The 19,305-nt window shown below is 39.0% G+C and overlaps 1 protein-coding gene across 3 annotated transcripts in view; it reads left to right on the top strand.

The window, feature by feature from the left end:
- CDK14 (cyclin dependent kinase 14) overlaps positions 1-19,305 on the top strand; it is a 311,313-nt gene that overhangs the window by 152,022 nt on the left and 139,986 nt on the right. For 2 of the 3 annotated variants that reach the window (XM_032699286.1, XM_032699277.1), the window contains exon 8: positions 9,749-9,872. The exons of the other annotated variant lie outside the window; for it this stretch is intronic. In XM_032699286.1, coding sequence (XP_032555177.1) covers positions 9,749-9,872 — 124 coding nt within the window. The remainder of the gene's footprint in view (positions 1-9,748; positions 9,873-19,305) is intronic. 3 annotated transcript variants of the gene reach the window in all.

Below are 19,305 nucleotides of genomic sequence, written 5' to 3'. Positions count from 1 at the left end.
CAGTGTTTGTTCAGAATCAGTGGTTATGTGATCCCTAAATCCATTTTAAAAACTTCCAGTTGGGCAATTATATTCCAGTAGCAATAAATTAGTCTCAGCTCTCTGGGGCTAACCTGTGGGATTAAGCCCATTAATGCTCTCCCAGTATGGCAAAAGACCCCCTGCCTTTTAATTTTGTTCTTGAGGAAAGTATTGCCTGCTGATAGATATTCCTTTCTGGCTTGTTGCCAGTTATTATAAATACAAAACCACATAATCAAAGACCTTTCTTTATCCAAAGAATATATGAGGTAGTTCCTGTAAAACAGTACTTTATATGAAGGCAGAAACAAAACCATTATTTAATTATGTTTTGTTTTCTATGGGACATCTCCAGCCTAATTATATTTCTGAATTTTCTCTGTATTTACAAGCTAAAGACAATACTTGTTCCCTCAGGCTTACTTTTAAATGAAGAATTGTAAATGGAATAAAAATCCAAATTACTTTGACGGACACACATATTGCTGTCCCCTCGGGTGTTGTGTTTGACATTGCCTTTCTTTGTGGTTTCAAATAGGCTATTTGCTGTCACTTAAATATTTTAAATAAAGAATAAGCAGGGTATTATAAGTATGTGGAAGTAGAAACAAGAATGTCTCAATTGGCAGTTGTAGAAGTCTCGGTATGGTATGTTTAGGCAAATAAACCAATATTGCTTCCTAAGGTGTTAGGTTTAGCATTTTTAATGGTATGTGTGTATTGACACATAATGATTTAAGAATTTTATAATTCATGCATGGAGGTGCAAGTCTTACAAATAACATCAGGCTTTAAACCCTTCAAAGATTTTTGTGTGAAGGTGAGATGTTGTTTTAAAAATATCTGTCCCTGAGAACTTTAAACCAAGTATCCTTGGTAAACACAATTGTTTACATCTTTGGTAACTAACAAGCTTGCGTGTCTACCATTTATTTATGACTATATATTAATATACTTTGTACAGTGTTATAGTTAGAGATTATGAGAAAAAAGGTAAGCAGTTAACAAGTTCTTGTGTAGTAGGCAGGGCCTCATCTTCTCTTGTCTGATTTTGAAGATATCTTCCTCAGTTTTTCCAGAACTGAAGGCACACAATAAATATTAAATACATGGCCCCACATATAAATATATTTCCTTTGGAAGCTACTGCTGCATCCTTGTACATGACTGGACATATGAGTTGATTTATAAGTGTACTGTGTGGCACTTACCAAGCTGCAAAATGTGCTGTGGCAAACTGGGGTACAAGATTTGCTCCTGACTCTCCCTGCACTGTTTCTGCTGGCCTGGACTACTGAAATCTATACTCCTGGCTTGCTTTCCTACAGCTGTTCCAGCCGTTAGAGATAGTCCAGGCTCAGCTGAAACATCTGAATTGCTTCCTAGAGCAGGAACTCTAGTGGGTCATAACAAGTAACTGACTCTACCGGTGATATTTTTTTTAATTATGATCTTCATTCTGATTTATGTCCCTTAAGTATCTTTTTTGTGCATTTCTGCATGTCCCGTGAAAATGTAACTGTTCTTAACTTCTTCTAACCTTTGAAATATCATCTTTATTATAACCGTGTCTTTTACTCCATATTATTATGTTCCTGGTAATGCACATAAATTCCCCTTTATATCTTGATGCATTTATTTTATAGCTAAGTTTGTTTACTGTAGCTCCTGTTACTGGTGGAATAAATGGAGCAGAGGCTTGCATCTGTCATGCCTGCATGGCCTGTTTGCATCCCTGCCTTAAAAATAAATCTATTAATGAAAGCTGATTTGTTTCTTAATTAGTGATGCTGCCTTGAAATAGCTGTAGTCTTTGAGAAAAGCATCCTCATATTTTTCTCTCTTTTTCTTTTCTTCTACTTTCAGTGTTAGAGGTAATATTGATTTGTGTGAGCATTTGGCAGATAAAACCCCGTCTTTGACAAAATAAAAAGGCACTTGCCTGTGACCTACTGTTCCTTAATTCATGCAACACCAGCCTGAATGACAATGGGTTGTCAACCAGACAAAAAAATCATTCTCAGAACCCTTTACTTCAGGAAGGCTCCTGTAGTCTACTGTGACCGGAGGGGGGAACTTCCAGTTTGTTCTTATTCTATCTAATATTGCTGCACTGATTTGTTCTTCTCCCTGGGCACCTTTTCTCTTCTTAGGGCCAAACAGTGATAAGAAGAAATAGACAGACCCTCTTATTGAGCTTTGCATCAGAAAACAGGAATATTCAGCCTTCTCCCAGGAGCCTTCAAGACTTCAGCTCTTACCCATCTCAATTTTGAGCCTTCCTTGCTCCTAGGAAGCAGGGCACAGCAGTTTTCTATGCATAAGGGATGGATATTTTTGAAGGAAAACCTCAACCAACTAAGCCCTACCCCTACCACAACCTTTTAAAATGTACTTTATTGCTGTCATACTGAGTCAGGGTATGTGGCAAAGTGTGGATTGGAATTTGGGTATTGAGCTTGCTAGGGCAGCCCAATAATCTCTGTAAAATATGCTTAAATTTCAGCAAAAAACTATAATTAGTTTGTCTTAAAACTTTTAAAAAATAGTTTAAAAGAAATGTAATTGATAGGAATTAATGAAACATAATGGGATGCTGCAACATTTTTCTGTGCTAAATGCTCAAGAAGAGATTGGTCAACTTTATAGCAACTATATAGTTAAAAAAATACTAGTAAAACCCCCAAATCGTATATATAAAAATATTGGATTTATTAAGCTAAGGATTTAATGCTGGTCTCCAGCACGTTAGATTGAAAATGTTGTAATATGGTGAATGTTATTTGCTATTGCCAGAAATCTCTGACATTTAATCACTTATGGTATTCATGTATTCCTCTCTGTACTGCAGTACTATGAACATTGTCCTTAACTAATGGTTGCAGTTTTTAAAATTGAATATGTTTTTGACAGATGAGTAATTTTGGCATTCAATGACTATTATGAAAATTAATAATTTGAGTCAAAGCCATAGGGTAGTTTTCATCTGATATCTTCTGTAAACATAAATATTTATCATTGAACTGATTACAGCTTTAGAATAATCTGAAGCACAAAGGGTAAGGAAGCATCCAGAACACGGAAGGATTAGGCAGTTTCTGCGTCCCATCCATATGAGGCTTTACTGCACTCGAAGTGCAGCTGCTTGAACTTTGGCAGTAGCAGAGCATTGTGTGCTGGCTCTTGCTGAGCTGTAGCTCCATTTATTTTTAGTAAGATACAAACCCATATGCTTTTTAGTAAAGCATAGCATCCAAAAAGTATGATAAAAATGCTTTAGGTTTTAGCTAGAGTTGTGTTAATGATGTAGGCCTCCCTGGCCTGCTTCTGTTTACTTTCCATCGTGTGATAGTATAAATATCTGTGGTGTGCACAGGACATTCGTGTTCCCCTATTTTGTGGGAGACATACGTTGGATGACACGGCCAGTCCTGGCATCCATATGTGTCAAATACCTGATTACATGACGTAGGGGAAGCTGCGGTGTGTGAGCATCTGTGTGTAACTAGAGGTATCTGACCAAAAGGTAGACTGCCATAGACTTGGATGCAGAGGAAGTGGGCAGTTAAACCATGAGAATAGATCCAGCTGTAATGTATTTTCATGTCACTGACTCATTGGGGTTTAAGAAAAGTCTTTTACTCTGAGGTGAATACCTGCTGTGGTGGTCCTTTTAATTTTATCAGTTGTTACTGGAAGCAAATTTAACTAATTTCATTCTTTTGAAATCTCTCCCTTGCTCACTGAAATTAGTGATGCTGCTGATGTGGAGTTGAATTAAAAATATATTTCAGCAGATATGCTAAGTAAGAAGCAATGCTGTTTAATGCGCTTGAGAAGTTGCTATTTTTCATTCCTCATCCAGTGAACAAGCAGGTGTGCAGCAGACAGAATAATGTTATGCCAAATTAAGGTCGTCTTTTACACATGGCATTGAGAATTGATTATTTAAATTAGACTTTTTAGTTATCAGACACTAAATATGGCATCAGCATTTCACTCTATGTCAGTCTTGTCACTTAAAGTAATGATTTGATAATATGCACAACTGTGAACAGTAAATGCAGAATCTTTATCACCATTCATGCTAGAAGAATGTAATTTTCATAAATGTGCTTGTAATTTATTGTCTGTATGATCTGCCTGGTTCATATAGCAAAAACCATGAAAATGTTATAGGGAGGAAGAGAACACTTTAAAATCTTTAAAACTGGTGAGGCAACAATTGCCAATCTGACCTAGTTCAGAGAAATGAATTGGTGAAAGGTAGAAAAGGAGAGTTAATTGAATTTATTTTTATTTTTTTTATTCAGAAGAAAAAAACCTGAGTCTTACACTTATTGAACATTAGCAGATGACTATAACTGATCGTAAGGGAGTGTCTTTATACTCAGTTAATTAAGCACACCTTCCTAATTTCAAATGACTGCAGTAGTATCCAGAGGGGACAAAAAATGATTAAAAGACCATCAAAGAGAATAGAAGTTAGCAAATTAACACATTCCATCTCTTTCCTTTGCAATTCTGCTGCAACTAAGTGGAAAAATCTGTACATATTTTCTTAAAGTAGTGATGCGATGTGATGTGCATTCCCAGTGGCTGTATCCTATGCATTTCTGCATCTTTGGTAAGACTCTCGTGTAAGGAATACAGGAGCAAGTTAGAAGCCTTTATAAATGTATTTTGGAGTGAACTATTTTAGAATTCTTTTCGAGGGAATTCAGTTGATTCCAGGGAGGTCAGATAGGAGAACCTTTTAGTGAGATAAAGCTTATCTCACTAAATCATGGTAATCCTGCTGATTCAAATAGCTAATAATTTTTTATTCAAATAGGATTCTTTATTCTTAGGGATGCAAATTCATCTCAGGTCACCACTTTGTTCTGGGAATTCCTTCTTCTGACAATTTAAGCACAGAGTCTTCAAAGCTTTGACCTAAAAAGTTCAGTATTTCCCCAGGGCATTATTAGAAGGGAAAAGTTGGATTTTATCTCGTGGTTATTATCCTGGTTGGGAAGAGGGGAAAGAATAGCAAACCAAGAGTGATAAAAAAGATTGAGCTTGATGAGCTTTTGACATGCTAGCAGAAGTCACAGAGGGACATTTTTCATTGCTTCTGTGATAATACATATTACCAGGAATTTTTTTCTTTTGTTAGTGGTTTAAAACAGGTCAATCTAAAACTCCCAAACAATCTAGTAAACCCAAATGTAACTGAGCATTGTGTTTGGTTGTGTTTATTTCCAAGGCTAGGAGGTAGTACTTGAGGGATTTATTACCTCCTTTTGCCTTTGTAAATAGCCAACAATTCACAGAAACCTGTAATATCCTCTGTATGATAGGGAGTACACTGATTGCAAGCATGAGAAGGGGTGTCCCAAGTTGGGTTTCTTTTTCTGGCATTTTTGGATTTGATGGCCTATAAAGACTGAACATGATTTGATTGATGCTGAATACACATTTGGGAATTCAGATGATTATGTGATACCCAGACAGTGGGGTTTGGTACTTAGAGCGAGCAGGAACACTTGTGTTCCTGGTGGTGAGTGATAATAAAGCTTCTATGGTATTGTGCATTATTTTTCAAAAGTAACTATGCTAATGGAATGGTATGAGCTTGCTAAAGGAATGACACGTGAATTCGATCTTGCTTTCAACTTTCTCCTGAAATGCTGTTAACTCCTGGTCTAGGTTAGATCAGCTCAACTTGCAGTCTTTTGCTTCACAGAGGGCAGAACCAAGATTTTTAAGTATTTTCTTTAGACTTAAAAGTTCTATGTTGCTTTCTACGTTTGTATCTAGGGCCTGGTCCTTTATTACCACAATACAACATGTATTAAGGGAGCTCAAATGCAGGAAATAGGTCAGAAATCCCTCTGTGCCATCAGGGAAAGATTTAAAAAAGCCCTCCACAGACCTCATTATTATGTCCTCTTAGCCAGCATCCTTCCTGTCATTGGGGTTCTTGATGCCTCAGCAGAGACTATGTGGAAATGGTACATTTTCTGGAGAATCTCCCTAGGCATGTTGTGAATTTCTGCTTTTCACTTACCCCAGTATGCTTTGCCAGAAACTCTCTACCATCTCTGGGAATGGAAACCAACTACATGGAGTCATCTGAGCACTTTACACGGATCACCTGTACATGAATGTCCCCCTTTATCATTAGACTCTTAAAAGCTTTCTGCACCTAAGTCAGAAAGTGTTAGCTCCCATCAGTCCCCTTTAGATGTGGTTTGGACAGCCTGTGTCGGCGTCTACCTTACAAGCTCATTCAGAGGCCAACAGATAGCAAAGCATTCTGCAGCACATGAGCCACCTTGCAGCTGTTAGATGCGTGCATGTAGTGCTCTAGGTTATACCTGAAAACATCAGGAAAGCTGGACTGCTCATCCAGCTGCAAATCTCTCAGAAAATGTAGTAGTTTAGAACTACTATAGGCGTTTGGTCAAATATTGCATGTAGCTCAAGTGGCTATCCATCCCTTACACTTGAAAGGCTATATAGGTGCTATTTAACCTTTTTGTGGAGTTGAGGGCTTTCTCTTGTAAGTTTTAAGAGCTGCTACTAGTCTTTTAATATCGCAGTTCATAACCCCCAAATTAGCTTTGACATGCAGGCATTTTTCTCATTGACAATGAAAATTCTTCATTAAAATGTGTTGCTCATTAAAATGAGAGCTGCATTACAGTTAGGGGAAAAAGGTATTTTTAATGGCTATAATAAATAAGCAAGACCTGAAGCCACAAGTGTTAGATTGGTTTTTTTTGTCTGAACATAAAGTGTTGAGCCTCCTAATGTTAAGCTTTGCTGAAAACCTGACTTCTAGAGACAAATCTCTGTCCTGATTTCTGCCTTTCTCAACTGTAACCACAATGACCTTTGTCATTTTGCGTGTTTAATTTAATCATCAAAACCTCTGTTCTTACTAATAAGCTACAAACTGGACAAAAGTGATGTCCTAGTTTGTTAATTGCAGGTTATTTGATACTTATACAGCCTTGTATATAACCATGTGAATATTAAAATTATTAACATAAAAGCTAAAGAGCTACCAATCTATGTTGTTTCTACCCTCACAACTAACCCATTAAAATGCATATTGAATTTGCCATTGACTCCTTTTAGAGTTGTCCTCTGGTCTGCAGGGGTCCCATCCTATGACCTTGGGGAAATGGCAGTTCAGTTACTTGTTCAAAACCTGTGGCAAAAGCCCAAGTCTGAGGTTTCATAGTGATCAGAATTGAGTGAGGTGAAAGAAGCAGCAAGTAAATTGAGAGTATGACCATGATAGATGGTATGTTGATTTCAGATTGGGTACATGAGTAAGAGTTGATGGTACCTCACCTAGCATTCATTTTGATACTTATGAAAGTAATGCAGATAGTCTGGAAGGGGAATGGGTTTCTTGGTGAAGGCTTTCCTCAGAAACAAGGGAGGGAACTTGCCTGTGAGAGGGCAGAAGTGTTTTGTGAGGCATCAGAAACAATTCTTTCCAATTCAACTTCTGTTTTTGTGGAGCTAGGAACTGTTGGGAATGAAGAGTATCTCTTAGTGTTTCCTCTTTCTGAGCAATCCCAAAGGGCCTCTGGTTTGCAGAATGTTCTGCTGCCAGGCATTAGGCTTGTGTTTTCACTTAAGTCTCTTCACATTTAATATTGCCAAATAACCAAGGTGAAGATGAAAAGAGGAAGCAACAAAACAATATCTGAGTTAACCCTGTAACAAATTCAGGAAGATTTTTTCTTTCGTGATCTTCCTCCAAAGAGGTGTGAGTGAATTAATTAACTTTTGTGGAACTACTTGATGAGTATAGCATGTCTACAAGTTTGGAATAAAACTTCTTTCCAAAGGTGGCTTCAAGAGTAGATGTTGGTTCTGTTTAGCTGTGAAGTTGTTGGTTTTTTTTTTTTAGCACATGATGTCAAATCACTTGACTCATTGCACTAAAGCCAAATGAAAGATCACATTAATAAATATATTTTGAGTTATTATAAAGGCTACAGTGCAGTAAGATACTATGATAATTGAAATTTCTTTGCACATTTAAAAATAATGTTTAAGTTAAATATCATTGATTTAGCCTAGCAAACTGGTTATTTTCTGTCTTTTTATTTTAAAAAATATATTATACTGAATTAATGTAATAGAATTTAATTTGTATTTTCAGGATGTAAGGAAAGCCATTTCTACTTCTCACCCTTATTAAAATAGTTTTTATGTACCATGCATTCCATTTTAACCACAATTCAAAAAGGAAAGTGCATGTTAGTTATGACTTTCCTGCTATTCTTTGTTTCTATATTTTGCTCTTAGGTTTCCTCAGCACATTGTTAGACCCAACCCTAGCAAGAAGGTGATTGATATGGCTCTTTGTGCCCTGGCTAAATAGCTAAACATAGAGTGTATTGTGTCTGCGTTCAGGGAAAAAATGAAATGCAATTAAATTCATTTCAACTTCAGTAACATGACATTTCTGGTTTTTTTTATGTCAGGCTTTATTCTTTTCTATAATCAGATTTCGTAACCCTTTTTATTATGTCTCTTCACTTCAGTAATCACTAAATAGGATGCTTGTGTTGCAAGTTAATTAGAAATTTTTGTGTGCCTGGGTTGACTTTTCCCAAATCCTTGGTGTGGTTTCCACATCTTATGAGACAGCATGTTTCACTCTCCACTGAGCTGTGAGGCATGAGTTCCATATCCATACTTGAATCCTCCATGTTTATAGGTTTGCAAGGGATTTTTGTGTTCCCTTTTGGAAACTGAAGTATTTCTTAAAATGTTTCAGGCAAGAGGAAGGGTCTGTATCTTAGGATGGGTTTTTCATAACTGCAAAGAAAACTTCTGGGAGTTTATTCACGCTTTGTATTGACAAACTCCATGACGGTTAACACAGCCTTTCACAGCAAGTGCCAGTAAGAATGCAGGACAATGATGCATGAGGGAGGTGAAAAGGGGAAGACAAAAGATCTTCATCATCCAGCTCTTTGTTCATAGTTATAAATTACAAAATACACAATAGTAATGCTTAGTTTTAGGGGTAAGCGTTGTAGAGTTCAGTGAAGGATTCAAAGAAACATGAAGAGTGAGTTAAGTTCTTATGTAAATTTACCTTAAAGACTATTACAAGTAGGTTTCAAAAGTCATCTTTAGGTTCAGTGAGAGTTATTATTTCCTAATGAAAAACACATAAGAAACTCCCATTAAAATAAACTTTGAATATTTGCAGATTTCCTTGTGTACACAGGCATTATTGTTATGCTATTAATTTCTTCTTTGTTTTCGCTTCAGTGTCCCATCCCCCAGCCTAATTTCCCCATTCCTATCCACCCTGTACTGTTGTTTCCTATAATTAGTGAAGATACACATCTGTCTTCAGGCTACCACCTAATCTCTAAGGCCATATGGGTAAATGGAATATAATTCTAATTTGGTAGACACCGAGCCTTCTGTGCATGGTTGTATTGCTCTTGTTCCTTTTTAAGCAGGTAAATTGAATCTATGATACAGTAGGGCTTGGAGGCTGCATTTAGTCCTTGCAAAATAAATATTTTTCAGATGAGAATTTCATTGTGTTGAATCTGGGTGGGAATTACGCCAGTTTGGGAGGAATTCTGACAAAATGTTACTGCAATATGCAAGCACCCTGCATATTGTGAAGAAATCACCTGTGGTTATATGCAAAATATTAACAGAGGTCATTTTTTGTCCCCCTCTTTTTCAGTTATTTTTATTTCAGTTGCTGCGAGGACTGTCTTACATCCACCAGCGTTACATTTTGCACAGGGACCTGAAACCACAGAATCTTCTGATCAGTGACACGGGGGAGTTAAAGCTGGCAGACTTTGGTAGGCAAGCAGTTAATTACAAGTCTCTTATAATGTTGTAGGAATGTCAGACAGATGGTTCCATTGATTTCTCTTCCCCCCACCCTATTCCTTAGACACACCTTCTTCATTGTAGATAATTGCACATTTTTCTCCTGAGTGAAGAAATTGATTATGGTCAACAAAATGCTTGATTAAAAGGAAGCAAGTGAAAAACAAATACATACTCCAGTTCTCTCAAGGAAGATAATGCTGAAAGTATTTGCATTTTATTTACCATGAGACCTCTGAATTAGATTTGAAAGCCTTTAAGAGAAAAGAAAAAAATTAGAGAGAGACCTGAGGAAATACAGGCTATATGAAGGGCACAATCACTTTATGGAAGCAGCTCTAGGGTTGTGGGGATCTGTATTAACTTTCATTAAATGGTTTTTCAAAGAGACTGAAGGACACAAGAGTAAGTGTTCATTCTAGAGAATAAAATACATAGGATCACTTGGACTGCTTTCAGTATCCATTAGTCTGTCATGGGGAAGCCTTATGCGGAGTTTAAAGTCAGGATGAAATGTTAGCCTTTTGCCTATTTTTAATTTTTTAAGCCATTTTCTAGTGGCTACACCAGGGCAAGGACTCTTTCCTCCAAAAACCATTGTGAATGCAGATGTGGAAAATGGCAATATTTTTCTTTAGTGGTTTTTACAAAACGTTGTAGGAATTTCTTTCTTTCCTGTAGGTCAGCTTCTCAGTTACTGATTCCAGCAGAGCTTCTGAAGTAAGATGAAAATGTGACCTATTGGCTTTTTTAAAATGTCTTTTTTATTTTTATGACTGCTATCCACATCACGCTTCACATTTCCTGCAGCACCAGTAATGAGGAAACCTTACGTGCTAATTGCCAATTTCACTGTTAATGTGGTAATGGTTTTTTGTCTTTTAATTAGCATTACTGCAATTAACAGCTCAGTGTTTATTTGCGATGCTGAAGAAGGGAATAGGACTTCAGGTGGACACAGTCCACAAGAACTTGATTGGCCTTCGGATTACAAGGCAGTTAGAGAAATAGTATTAGAAGCAATTATTATCTGGTTTTACACACCATTTTCTGTTGCCATTTTTCAAAACTTGCTGTTTTTTAAAATATATGTTTTAAAAACCCACTCCTGCATGTTGCATTTTACTGTGAGCTTTCATCTCTTAAGTACATGAAACAGGTGAATCATTAAGTGTTCCTTTAGTGAAATATGAGATAGTCCTCTGTTAAAGGTGCTGTGCTGTTTGACAGTAAGCGTTTCATTATATCATTTATATGTATAAAACACTATGAACTAATGTGATTACAACTATCCCCATATTATAAATCTTTCAGGAGATTGTAATAATGGTTCTCTGGCTTTTGTGGATGCTGAAAACCATGTAAAAGATCTCACAAACTCTTTTGTATGTAAAATGTTTCCTGTGGTGTGGGGGTGGGTTGCTGAAGCTCTGGCTTGTGTGGCTGGAGAGAGGAAGACTGCGCACTTTTCAGCTGTTAAAGAAAAAAGAAAACAACCCATCTTTCACCAGTGCTATTAAATGCATTGCTGGAGGTGTGAACTGATCAATGAAATGTCCAAATCAGACATGAGTTGACCTGCCTCTTGTATTGCCTGATGTTGCCATAGAGCAGAGGAAAGGATGGGACGCTTGTTTGTGCCCTGCTGTAGTAGGAAATGTAACTATCAGTTCTGATGAAATTATTGCCTCATTGTGGCACCAGGCTAAATATCCGAGTAATGACATCAAAGGCAGGCTTTTCACAGCTTCATCTTGGTGAGAGTTTAAGGTTGCCATTATGAATTATTTTGATAGACTAGAAATGTGTGAGTACAACCCAAATGAAGTACACAGTTGTAGACACGTGAATGTGTAATATTGTGCAGAGGATACTTTTTCTCTTGTAAGTTTGTTTTGACCTAACAGAAACGTCTGCATAATCTACTCTTATACACAGAGAGAAGACTATATATCACCTTTTTTTTTTTTTAAAGCTAGATTTTCTTTCATGGCTCATGACCTCATAAAATTGAAAACCAGATGGGTTAGACTTCTGTTCTGAGAATCAAGATAAAAAATTAGAAGTGATGAGGTTAAAGTCTGAAAGGTCATGACCTCTTTCACTGGAAACATGAGAAATGAGAGCACACCCGTGTGCTGTCTATGTGCCTCCCTGTGCATATTTACTTATTGAAGCGCTGTATTATTATAGCTCGTCTTCCACGTTCCCATTATGAAAGACTTTTCTTAAACATGATGTAAAATACAGTCCTGTTTCTCTTTATGTTTTTCTGCCACAAATTACTAATTTGCAATAATGTGCTTGGAAAGGAAGTCGGCTTATATTGTGTATTTGATTAATTACATGAGGAGCAGTATGGAAATTAGAAAGATGGTTGCTTTTCTTTCAAATACACTCAAGGCAGGAGAAAACCTATCAAGAAATCAGTTTCTGACAGAGATAGGATTGACTTTGCTAGCACAATAAATATAAAATCCTAGAGCAAAGGCCTTTTAGTCTCTAAGGACAAGACCTTCAGATTTTGGTTTCATAAGTTTACAAAAAAATCAACATCGTGTCTGAAGTTTTTCATTTGGCGTCAGGCTTATTTAATCTCTTCACTGTAGGATATCAAATACTTAAAAGCAGGCTGTAGTGGATCATAGTTCTTGAATAAACAAGGTAAAAGAAAGGCTATTCATGTCTGCCAGTGCATTGCGCTGTGGCTGAAGTGGAATCTTTGAATAACTGTGGGCATGTGTTTTTCTATAGCAGGGCTCCCAGACATAGATACTCCACTGTGTGGGAGTGCCTTTGTTCAGACGAACAGCAGTTTGCTTTTCTGTTCATTGTGCTCTAGCTGCTAGGAAATGAACATTTATGAGAAGTCTCAGCGGTCAAATGAAAAGGGAGAACAGAATACAGAGGCTTTATCAAATTAAAAATGGATGAGCTATAAAAAATGGCTTTCTTGAGAAGATATAATAGGGGAGACTACATCTGGAATAATTGTTGCTATGAAAAATAGTCCTTGGAGGCCATACCTGCATTCTTTTTTCAATCTAGTTAAAATTCCAGAGGAAATTAAAGTATATGAGGAATTCTCCTTGTGAAATGAAGTGTAAGAATTATTTTTGATCCTATGGTGTGAATTTAGCTGTCTACTGGTTTGTTTATTTTCCCCCACACATATGTCTGTCTTAAGTAGAAATAAAGTATTTTAAACCTTTAATGAGTAACGCCATAAGCAATTTGCCTCAGTCTTCAACAGGAAGACCAGTTATCCTCAGGTCCACCACCCCCCTGAGCTGGTAGATAAGGTCAGGGAGCAGAATAGATCCCCTGCAGTCCAGGAGGAAGTAGTTAGAGGTCTTCTGTGCTTAGACACTCACAGTCTGTGAGTCCAGATGATATTCACACAAGGGTGCTGAGGGAGCTGGCAGAAGAGCCCATCAAGCCACTCTCCATCATTTATCATCAGTCCTGGTTAACAAGGAAGGTCCTAGGTGACAGGAGGTTGGATGGTGTGATACCCATCTACAAGAAGGGTTGAAAGGGGGATTGAGGGAACTACAGGCCTGTCAGTCTGACCTTGGTTCCGGGGAAAGTTATGGAACAGAATATCTTGAGTGCGATCACCTGGCACGTCCAGGGCAACCAGGGGATCAGGCCTAGCCGGCGTGGGTTTAGGAAAGGCAGGTCCTGCTTGACCAATCTGATCTCCTTTTATGACCAGGTGACCCGCCTGGTGGATGAGGGAAGACTGTAGATGTGTGTACCTGGACTTCAATAAAGCCTTTGATACCGCTTCCCACAGAATTTTCCTGGAGAAGCTGGCAGCCCATGGCTTGGACAGGTGCACTCTTTGCTGGGTTATAAACTGTCTTGATGTCTGTGCCTAGAGTGCTGATGAATGAAGTTATGTCCAGTTGGTGTTCAGTCACCAGTGGGGTTTCCCAAGGCTCATTATTGGGGCCAGTCCTGATCTGGTGGAAGCTAGGAAGGCTCTGCAGAGGGATCTGGACAGGCTGTATCGATGGGCTGAAGCCAACTTTATGATGTTCGAGTAGACCAAGTGCCCAGTCCTGCACTTGGGTCACAACAACCCCATGCAGTGCTACAGGCTTGGGAATGAGTGGCTGGAATGCAGCCCAGTGGAAAAGGCCTTGGGGGTGCTGGTCAACAGCCAGCTGAACATGAATCAGCAATGTGCCCAGTTGGGTCAAAAAGGCTAATAGCATCCTGGCCAGCAGGACTAGGACAATGATTGTCCCTCCATACTCAGCACTGGTGAGGCCGTGCCTTGAGAACTGTATCCAGTTTTTGGCCCCTCACTCCAAGAAAGACATTGAGGTACTGGAGCATATCCAGAGAAGGGTGACAAAGCTGGTAAAGGGTCTAGAAAGTCATGTGAGGAGCAGCTGAGGGGACTGGGGTTGTTTCACTTGGAGGCTGAAGGAGGACCTTATGGCTCTCTACAGCTACCTGAAAGGAAGTTGTAACCAGGTGGAGGTCATTCTCTTCTTCCAGGTAGCTAACAACAGGACAAGAGGAAATGGTCTCAGTCTGCACCAGGGAAAGTTCAAGTTGAACATTAGGAAGAATTTCTTCACTGAAAGGGTAGTTAAGCATTGGAACGGGCTGTCGAGGGAAGTGGTGGAGTCACCATCCCTGGAAGCGTTCAAGAAATGACTGGACGTGGCATTTAGTGCTGGGGTTTAGTTGGCATAACGGTGTTCAGTTAAAGGTTGGACTTGATGATCTTGGAGATCTTTTCCAACCTTGACGATTCTACGATTCCATTGCGAACTTAAATGAAATGGGAGCCTTGTGCTTGATGCTAGTTACCACACAGACTGGGTTGCATAGCTATTCCTTAACCTTTAGTTAGTAGTTTTTCTGCACTCCATACAGTTGCATTTTTTTTGCCTTTGGATGTGTATTGACTTAAAAAAAAGAAATGGTTGAACCTTTGTTTAAAAGGCCATTAAGCAGTTTTAAAAGCAAGGTATTTTTCTAAAAATAAATGTGTTACTTTAACAATAAATAGTGTCAAATGGCTGTATGGAAGTGGATAGGAACATAGACTGAGCATGAAGGATATCTTTTTTTTCAAGAGTTAGTTGCAATTTATCTAAGCAAAATAATTATCTAAGCAAATATGTGATTCGTGCTCATATTAAACATTTTATAACCAGTGCTCCCTTATTTTCAAAATGTCACTTTGAACCTCTAAGAAATACATACCAAAGACTGTAGGAGCAAATACAGGTGAAAGGACCAGAGGAACAGACAAGCTCTGCCAGGCATATTATCTTTGAGGTACATGAGGGTGCTTTCTCAGTGGCCACAGGCAGAAGAGCCTGAGGTGTCAGAGGGGTTTAGAATGTGGCCTGAGGAGTTCTGTGAGGAGATTAAAGCATCTGGGAGTAAAATGTGCTGAGGTAGGGGAGAAAGTTGGCAGGATGTTGAGGACGCAAAGGTAAGATGCTGAAGATACTGGAACAGCATGATGGAGAAAAGCAATAGGTGATTGTGGAAAATGCTAAGCAGGGCAGGTGATGTCACAGAAGACTCTGATAAGGCTGAGGTGCTCTGTCCCTTCCTTGTCTTGGTCTTCATGAATAAGATCTCATGGGCCTTTGTTCTCAGAGATGTGATTCAGGGAGGAAAGGGAGAGTGGAAAATAACTGAATCGGGGATTTCTGAGAACTCTTGACCTGTGCGAGTTCATTGAATTATAAAATCTCCTGAGCTGGAGGGGACCCACAAGTATCACAGAGTCCAACTCCTGGCCCTGCAGAGGGCAAACCCAGGAATCACACCATGTGCCTGAGAGCACTGGGAAAGCAGAATGATGTCATTTTCAGGCTTCTCTCTATCATCTTTGAAAGACTATATATTGAGGGAGGTCTCCAGTAACTAAAGAAAAGTTAATGTTGTGCCCATTTTCAAGAAGGACAAGAAGGAAGGTCTGGGGTATTGCAGGTTGGTCAACTGCTATTGCTGAGAAAATAATGGAGCAAGGCTGTTTGAAAGTAATTTCTGTACATGTGAAGAAAGTGTTTGCCAGCTTTAGTCAAGGTAAATCATGTTTGATCCATGGGATTGCCTTCTGTAATGAAATGACTAGTTCTGCAGTCTCCCAGTACCTAAAGAGTTGGTTACCAAGAAGGTGGTGATGTATAGCATGAAGGTGCTCTTTACCAAGGTGCACAGTGGGAGAATGAGGGATAATGGTAATAAGTGGAATGAGAACTGAGCATAAGGATGGAAATGTTCAATATGAGAGTACTTCAGCCCAGAGATGAGGTGAAATCTCTGTTTGCTTCACTGACTGGACTAAGCCTTGAGCAATCAGGCAGATTGAAATAGGCAAATTTTCCCTCTTGTGTGGTTCTGTGGCTCAGTAAATACCATTCTTGTTTTGTTTTGTTTTTTAATAATTGGGTATTGTCATTTAGCCATTGTATATGCTGATATAAATCAAGATTGGCTAATCAGTTATGTTTGCATGCTTAATAAACTTCAGCACCAAGTCCCTAAACAGCTGATGATAATCAGGTAGGAGGTGCATCCCACTGTCTGTGGGGGACTTTCCAGGATGGATTTACTCTTTTTGTGCCTTATTCTTTCTTCTCTGTTCTGTAACAGCCACTAACAACCTAATATTCTGACTCTTCCAGGGACAGTGTGGACCTTTAATCTGATTACTCTTTCATATAGTTAGAATAATTTTTTACTTCCTGGGTTGAAACCTTCCTAGTTATACTTGTTATTAGATATTTTCAGATAAAAAATTTTTGTAGCTTTCACCTTTTGATGCACTGAGAAAGTCATCAGGGCACGTGTGTCAAGAACAAAACATTTAGGCTTGACTAGTGTATGAGGCAGTAAAACTCTTCTGAGGCTGTGAGAGAAACTGGCCAAGCTGCTAGTAGGGCCCTTGACCTACTTTATCTGTGAGCTGATCAACCTGCTGCTGGGGTTTGTTTTTCAGGGGATTGTTTGTTTGTGAATCTTCCCTGCAACTGTCTCTCACTTTCATCTTTTATGTTAGGCCTGCAGTGGAAGTGAACTTCGTGAGGTAGGTGGATAAGAAGTTTGAAGACCTGTTTGGTCTCTGTTTTGGATTGTGCAGTTATTGTAATTGCAAGGAACTTCTGTGTAATCATATATTTTAATTGGGGTGTCATTCTTTTTATTATGTTTACTGACTTTTTCTCTATGCCATGGCTCTAAGACATGGTGTATAAACTATGCAGGCACCTGAGAGACAGAAATGCAAAGTACGATTTCAAAGTATGGAACAGCAGGTCTAGAATTGCTAGCTTGGCAATAGTTTGAAAGAATAGGAAAGCTTGAAGATTGATGACTTTTAAATATTTTTTTTAAGACTTGAATATGTGTCTCCCCTCCCATCCACTCCCTGCCCCAATTTTTGTTAGTCTTAGTACTTTTGAAAATAATCTTCAGACTGTGGTAACACTACAACAAATTCTAGTGTTGCAAGGTGAATGAGAAAGAGCATCAGGAACTTAGTATTTTAATGCTTTACTGCTTGTTCCTGCAGTAAGAGAGTTGCTCTTTCTCGTCTGTAAGAGTAGGCTTTGGAGAGAAAAAAACAGCATGACAATTTTCATGAAAATGTCTTTCATTTACTCTTTCAAATAACACTGACCCTGAAGGTTTTCCTAGTAGCTTTTGTTGTCTTTGGGGATCTCTTTGGATGAGTAAGGAGCTGCAGGCAGTCTGCATTATGGTGTAAGCCCTGCCTTAAGCTTTTGGAGTTTTGTTAATATAAAGCCCTGTGATGTAGTAAAAGAAAGAATGAAGTAAGTATGATTCAACCATGCATCCTTCTAGATATATAGGGTGATTAATAATAGATAGCAGAAGCAAGACTTGAGGATAATAATAAAGGGAATTATACTCAGTGGAGTTGCAGTTTAAAACTGCAGCTGAGTATCAGAGAGGATGTTTCCATGTATTTCCATATAGATTTTTCTGTGGGGAGCATGTCAGGGGCATGTCATGAGGGAGAAGGTTATTGCTGTATAGTTTACTGTTGAAATTATTAAAGCTATATTGACAACTTGAAAAAAATTAGTTCTTTTTTTTCGCAGTAAGAATCCCGTAAGGAGTTTCTTTATAATGTACTGTATAAAATTCATATGAAAGGTTGGATAGCATAAAAGATTGCTTGCGTGGATAACTGCTATGTATTTCCTGTGTAAATGTTCCACAGAGTATCCGTTCTTGAAGATGCTGATATAAGGAGTTGCCACAGTGCCTGAAGAGCTGGTATTATATATTGGCAGGAAAGCTTGATGAAATTGTTTGCAAAACTCCTCCGAGAGCATCTCTGGTTATGTAGGCTGGCTCCCTCTGGTCGCCTGGCTTCAAGTGAGCCTGAGAAAAAGCAGGCCGTGAGGCTGCAGCCATCTGGCATTTGGAGAGAGCTGTAGGAGCAGCCTGGGTGACCCCTGAGGCACCTGGCCCACAGCAGCTCCTGCCCTCCACAGCAGCCCTTCTGCAGGGACCAGGGAAATGGTGGCAGCTGTCTGGGTATTTGTTATCAGAGGCCAGTGCTGGTAAAGAGAACCAGTTTACCCCAAACATAGGTCAACAGACCCCTCTAACACCCTGCCTGAATTGAACAGGATAAAAATGAAGACTGCTGTTACCCCAGGTGCAGCTGTTCCCCTCTGATAACAGTCTTTAAAATCTGAAGAATTGGTTCTCGTACCCCCAGGAAGGACAATGATGGGCTTCTTTGTAGGCTCTATTTGTATTAAATACCAAGAAATAAAGATGACTTCAGTGACAACGTTGTATGTTGAAAAAACAGGAAATGGGAAGCTGGAAAGTGAAACCCGAACTGGCAAACTTGGGTCAGCTTGGAGGTCTTTATAAAACACAGTTATTTCTGTAATTAAAGTGGGAGCTTATAATGCTGTTCATGGTGGCAGTTGGGCTGAGGGCCTGGAGCAGCAGAACAGACTCTGTATTTGTCCTGGTGTAGCTTTGAATGCTTGTTACTCAGTCAGTGAAAAAAGCCCTTGCTATCCATGTTGGTCTCTAGATCCAGGGATAGCGAGGCCAGAACTTAGGAGCAGAGTTGATAGGTAGCTATCAGCTACCTATTTGAAGGTAGGACCTTCAAATCTTTTCTCTTGGAGGGAAGATTAAAGTTATAGGCTGCAAAAGCTGTGGGTACTCTGCACCCAGACCTGTAGCAGGCTTCTGTAATTTATTTTGCTTTCCCGTGATGACAGGCTTTTCCTCCACCCCCAGACCTTCTTTCTCAGTTTCTAATGGTATAGCTGGCTGCTGTCAGAGAGTAGCTAAAGCTACCTCCTTCTCCTTCCCTCCCAGGAACAAGGACTTCATGTGCTGTGCTTGTGACCTTCTCTTATC

The sequence above is a fragment of the Chiroxiphia lanceolata genome, chromosome 1 (genome assembly GCF_009829145.1).
Source record: "Chiroxiphia lanceolata isolate bChiLan1 chromosome 1, bChiLan1.pri, whole genome shotgun sequence".
NCBI classification, from domain to species: domain Eukaryota; kingdom Metazoa; phylum Chordata; class Aves; order Passeriformes; family Pipridae; genus Chiroxiphia; species Chiroxiphia lanceolata.
Note: the sequence above shows the minus strand (reverse complement) of the source record. Positions and strands in the feature narration are given on the sequence as shown.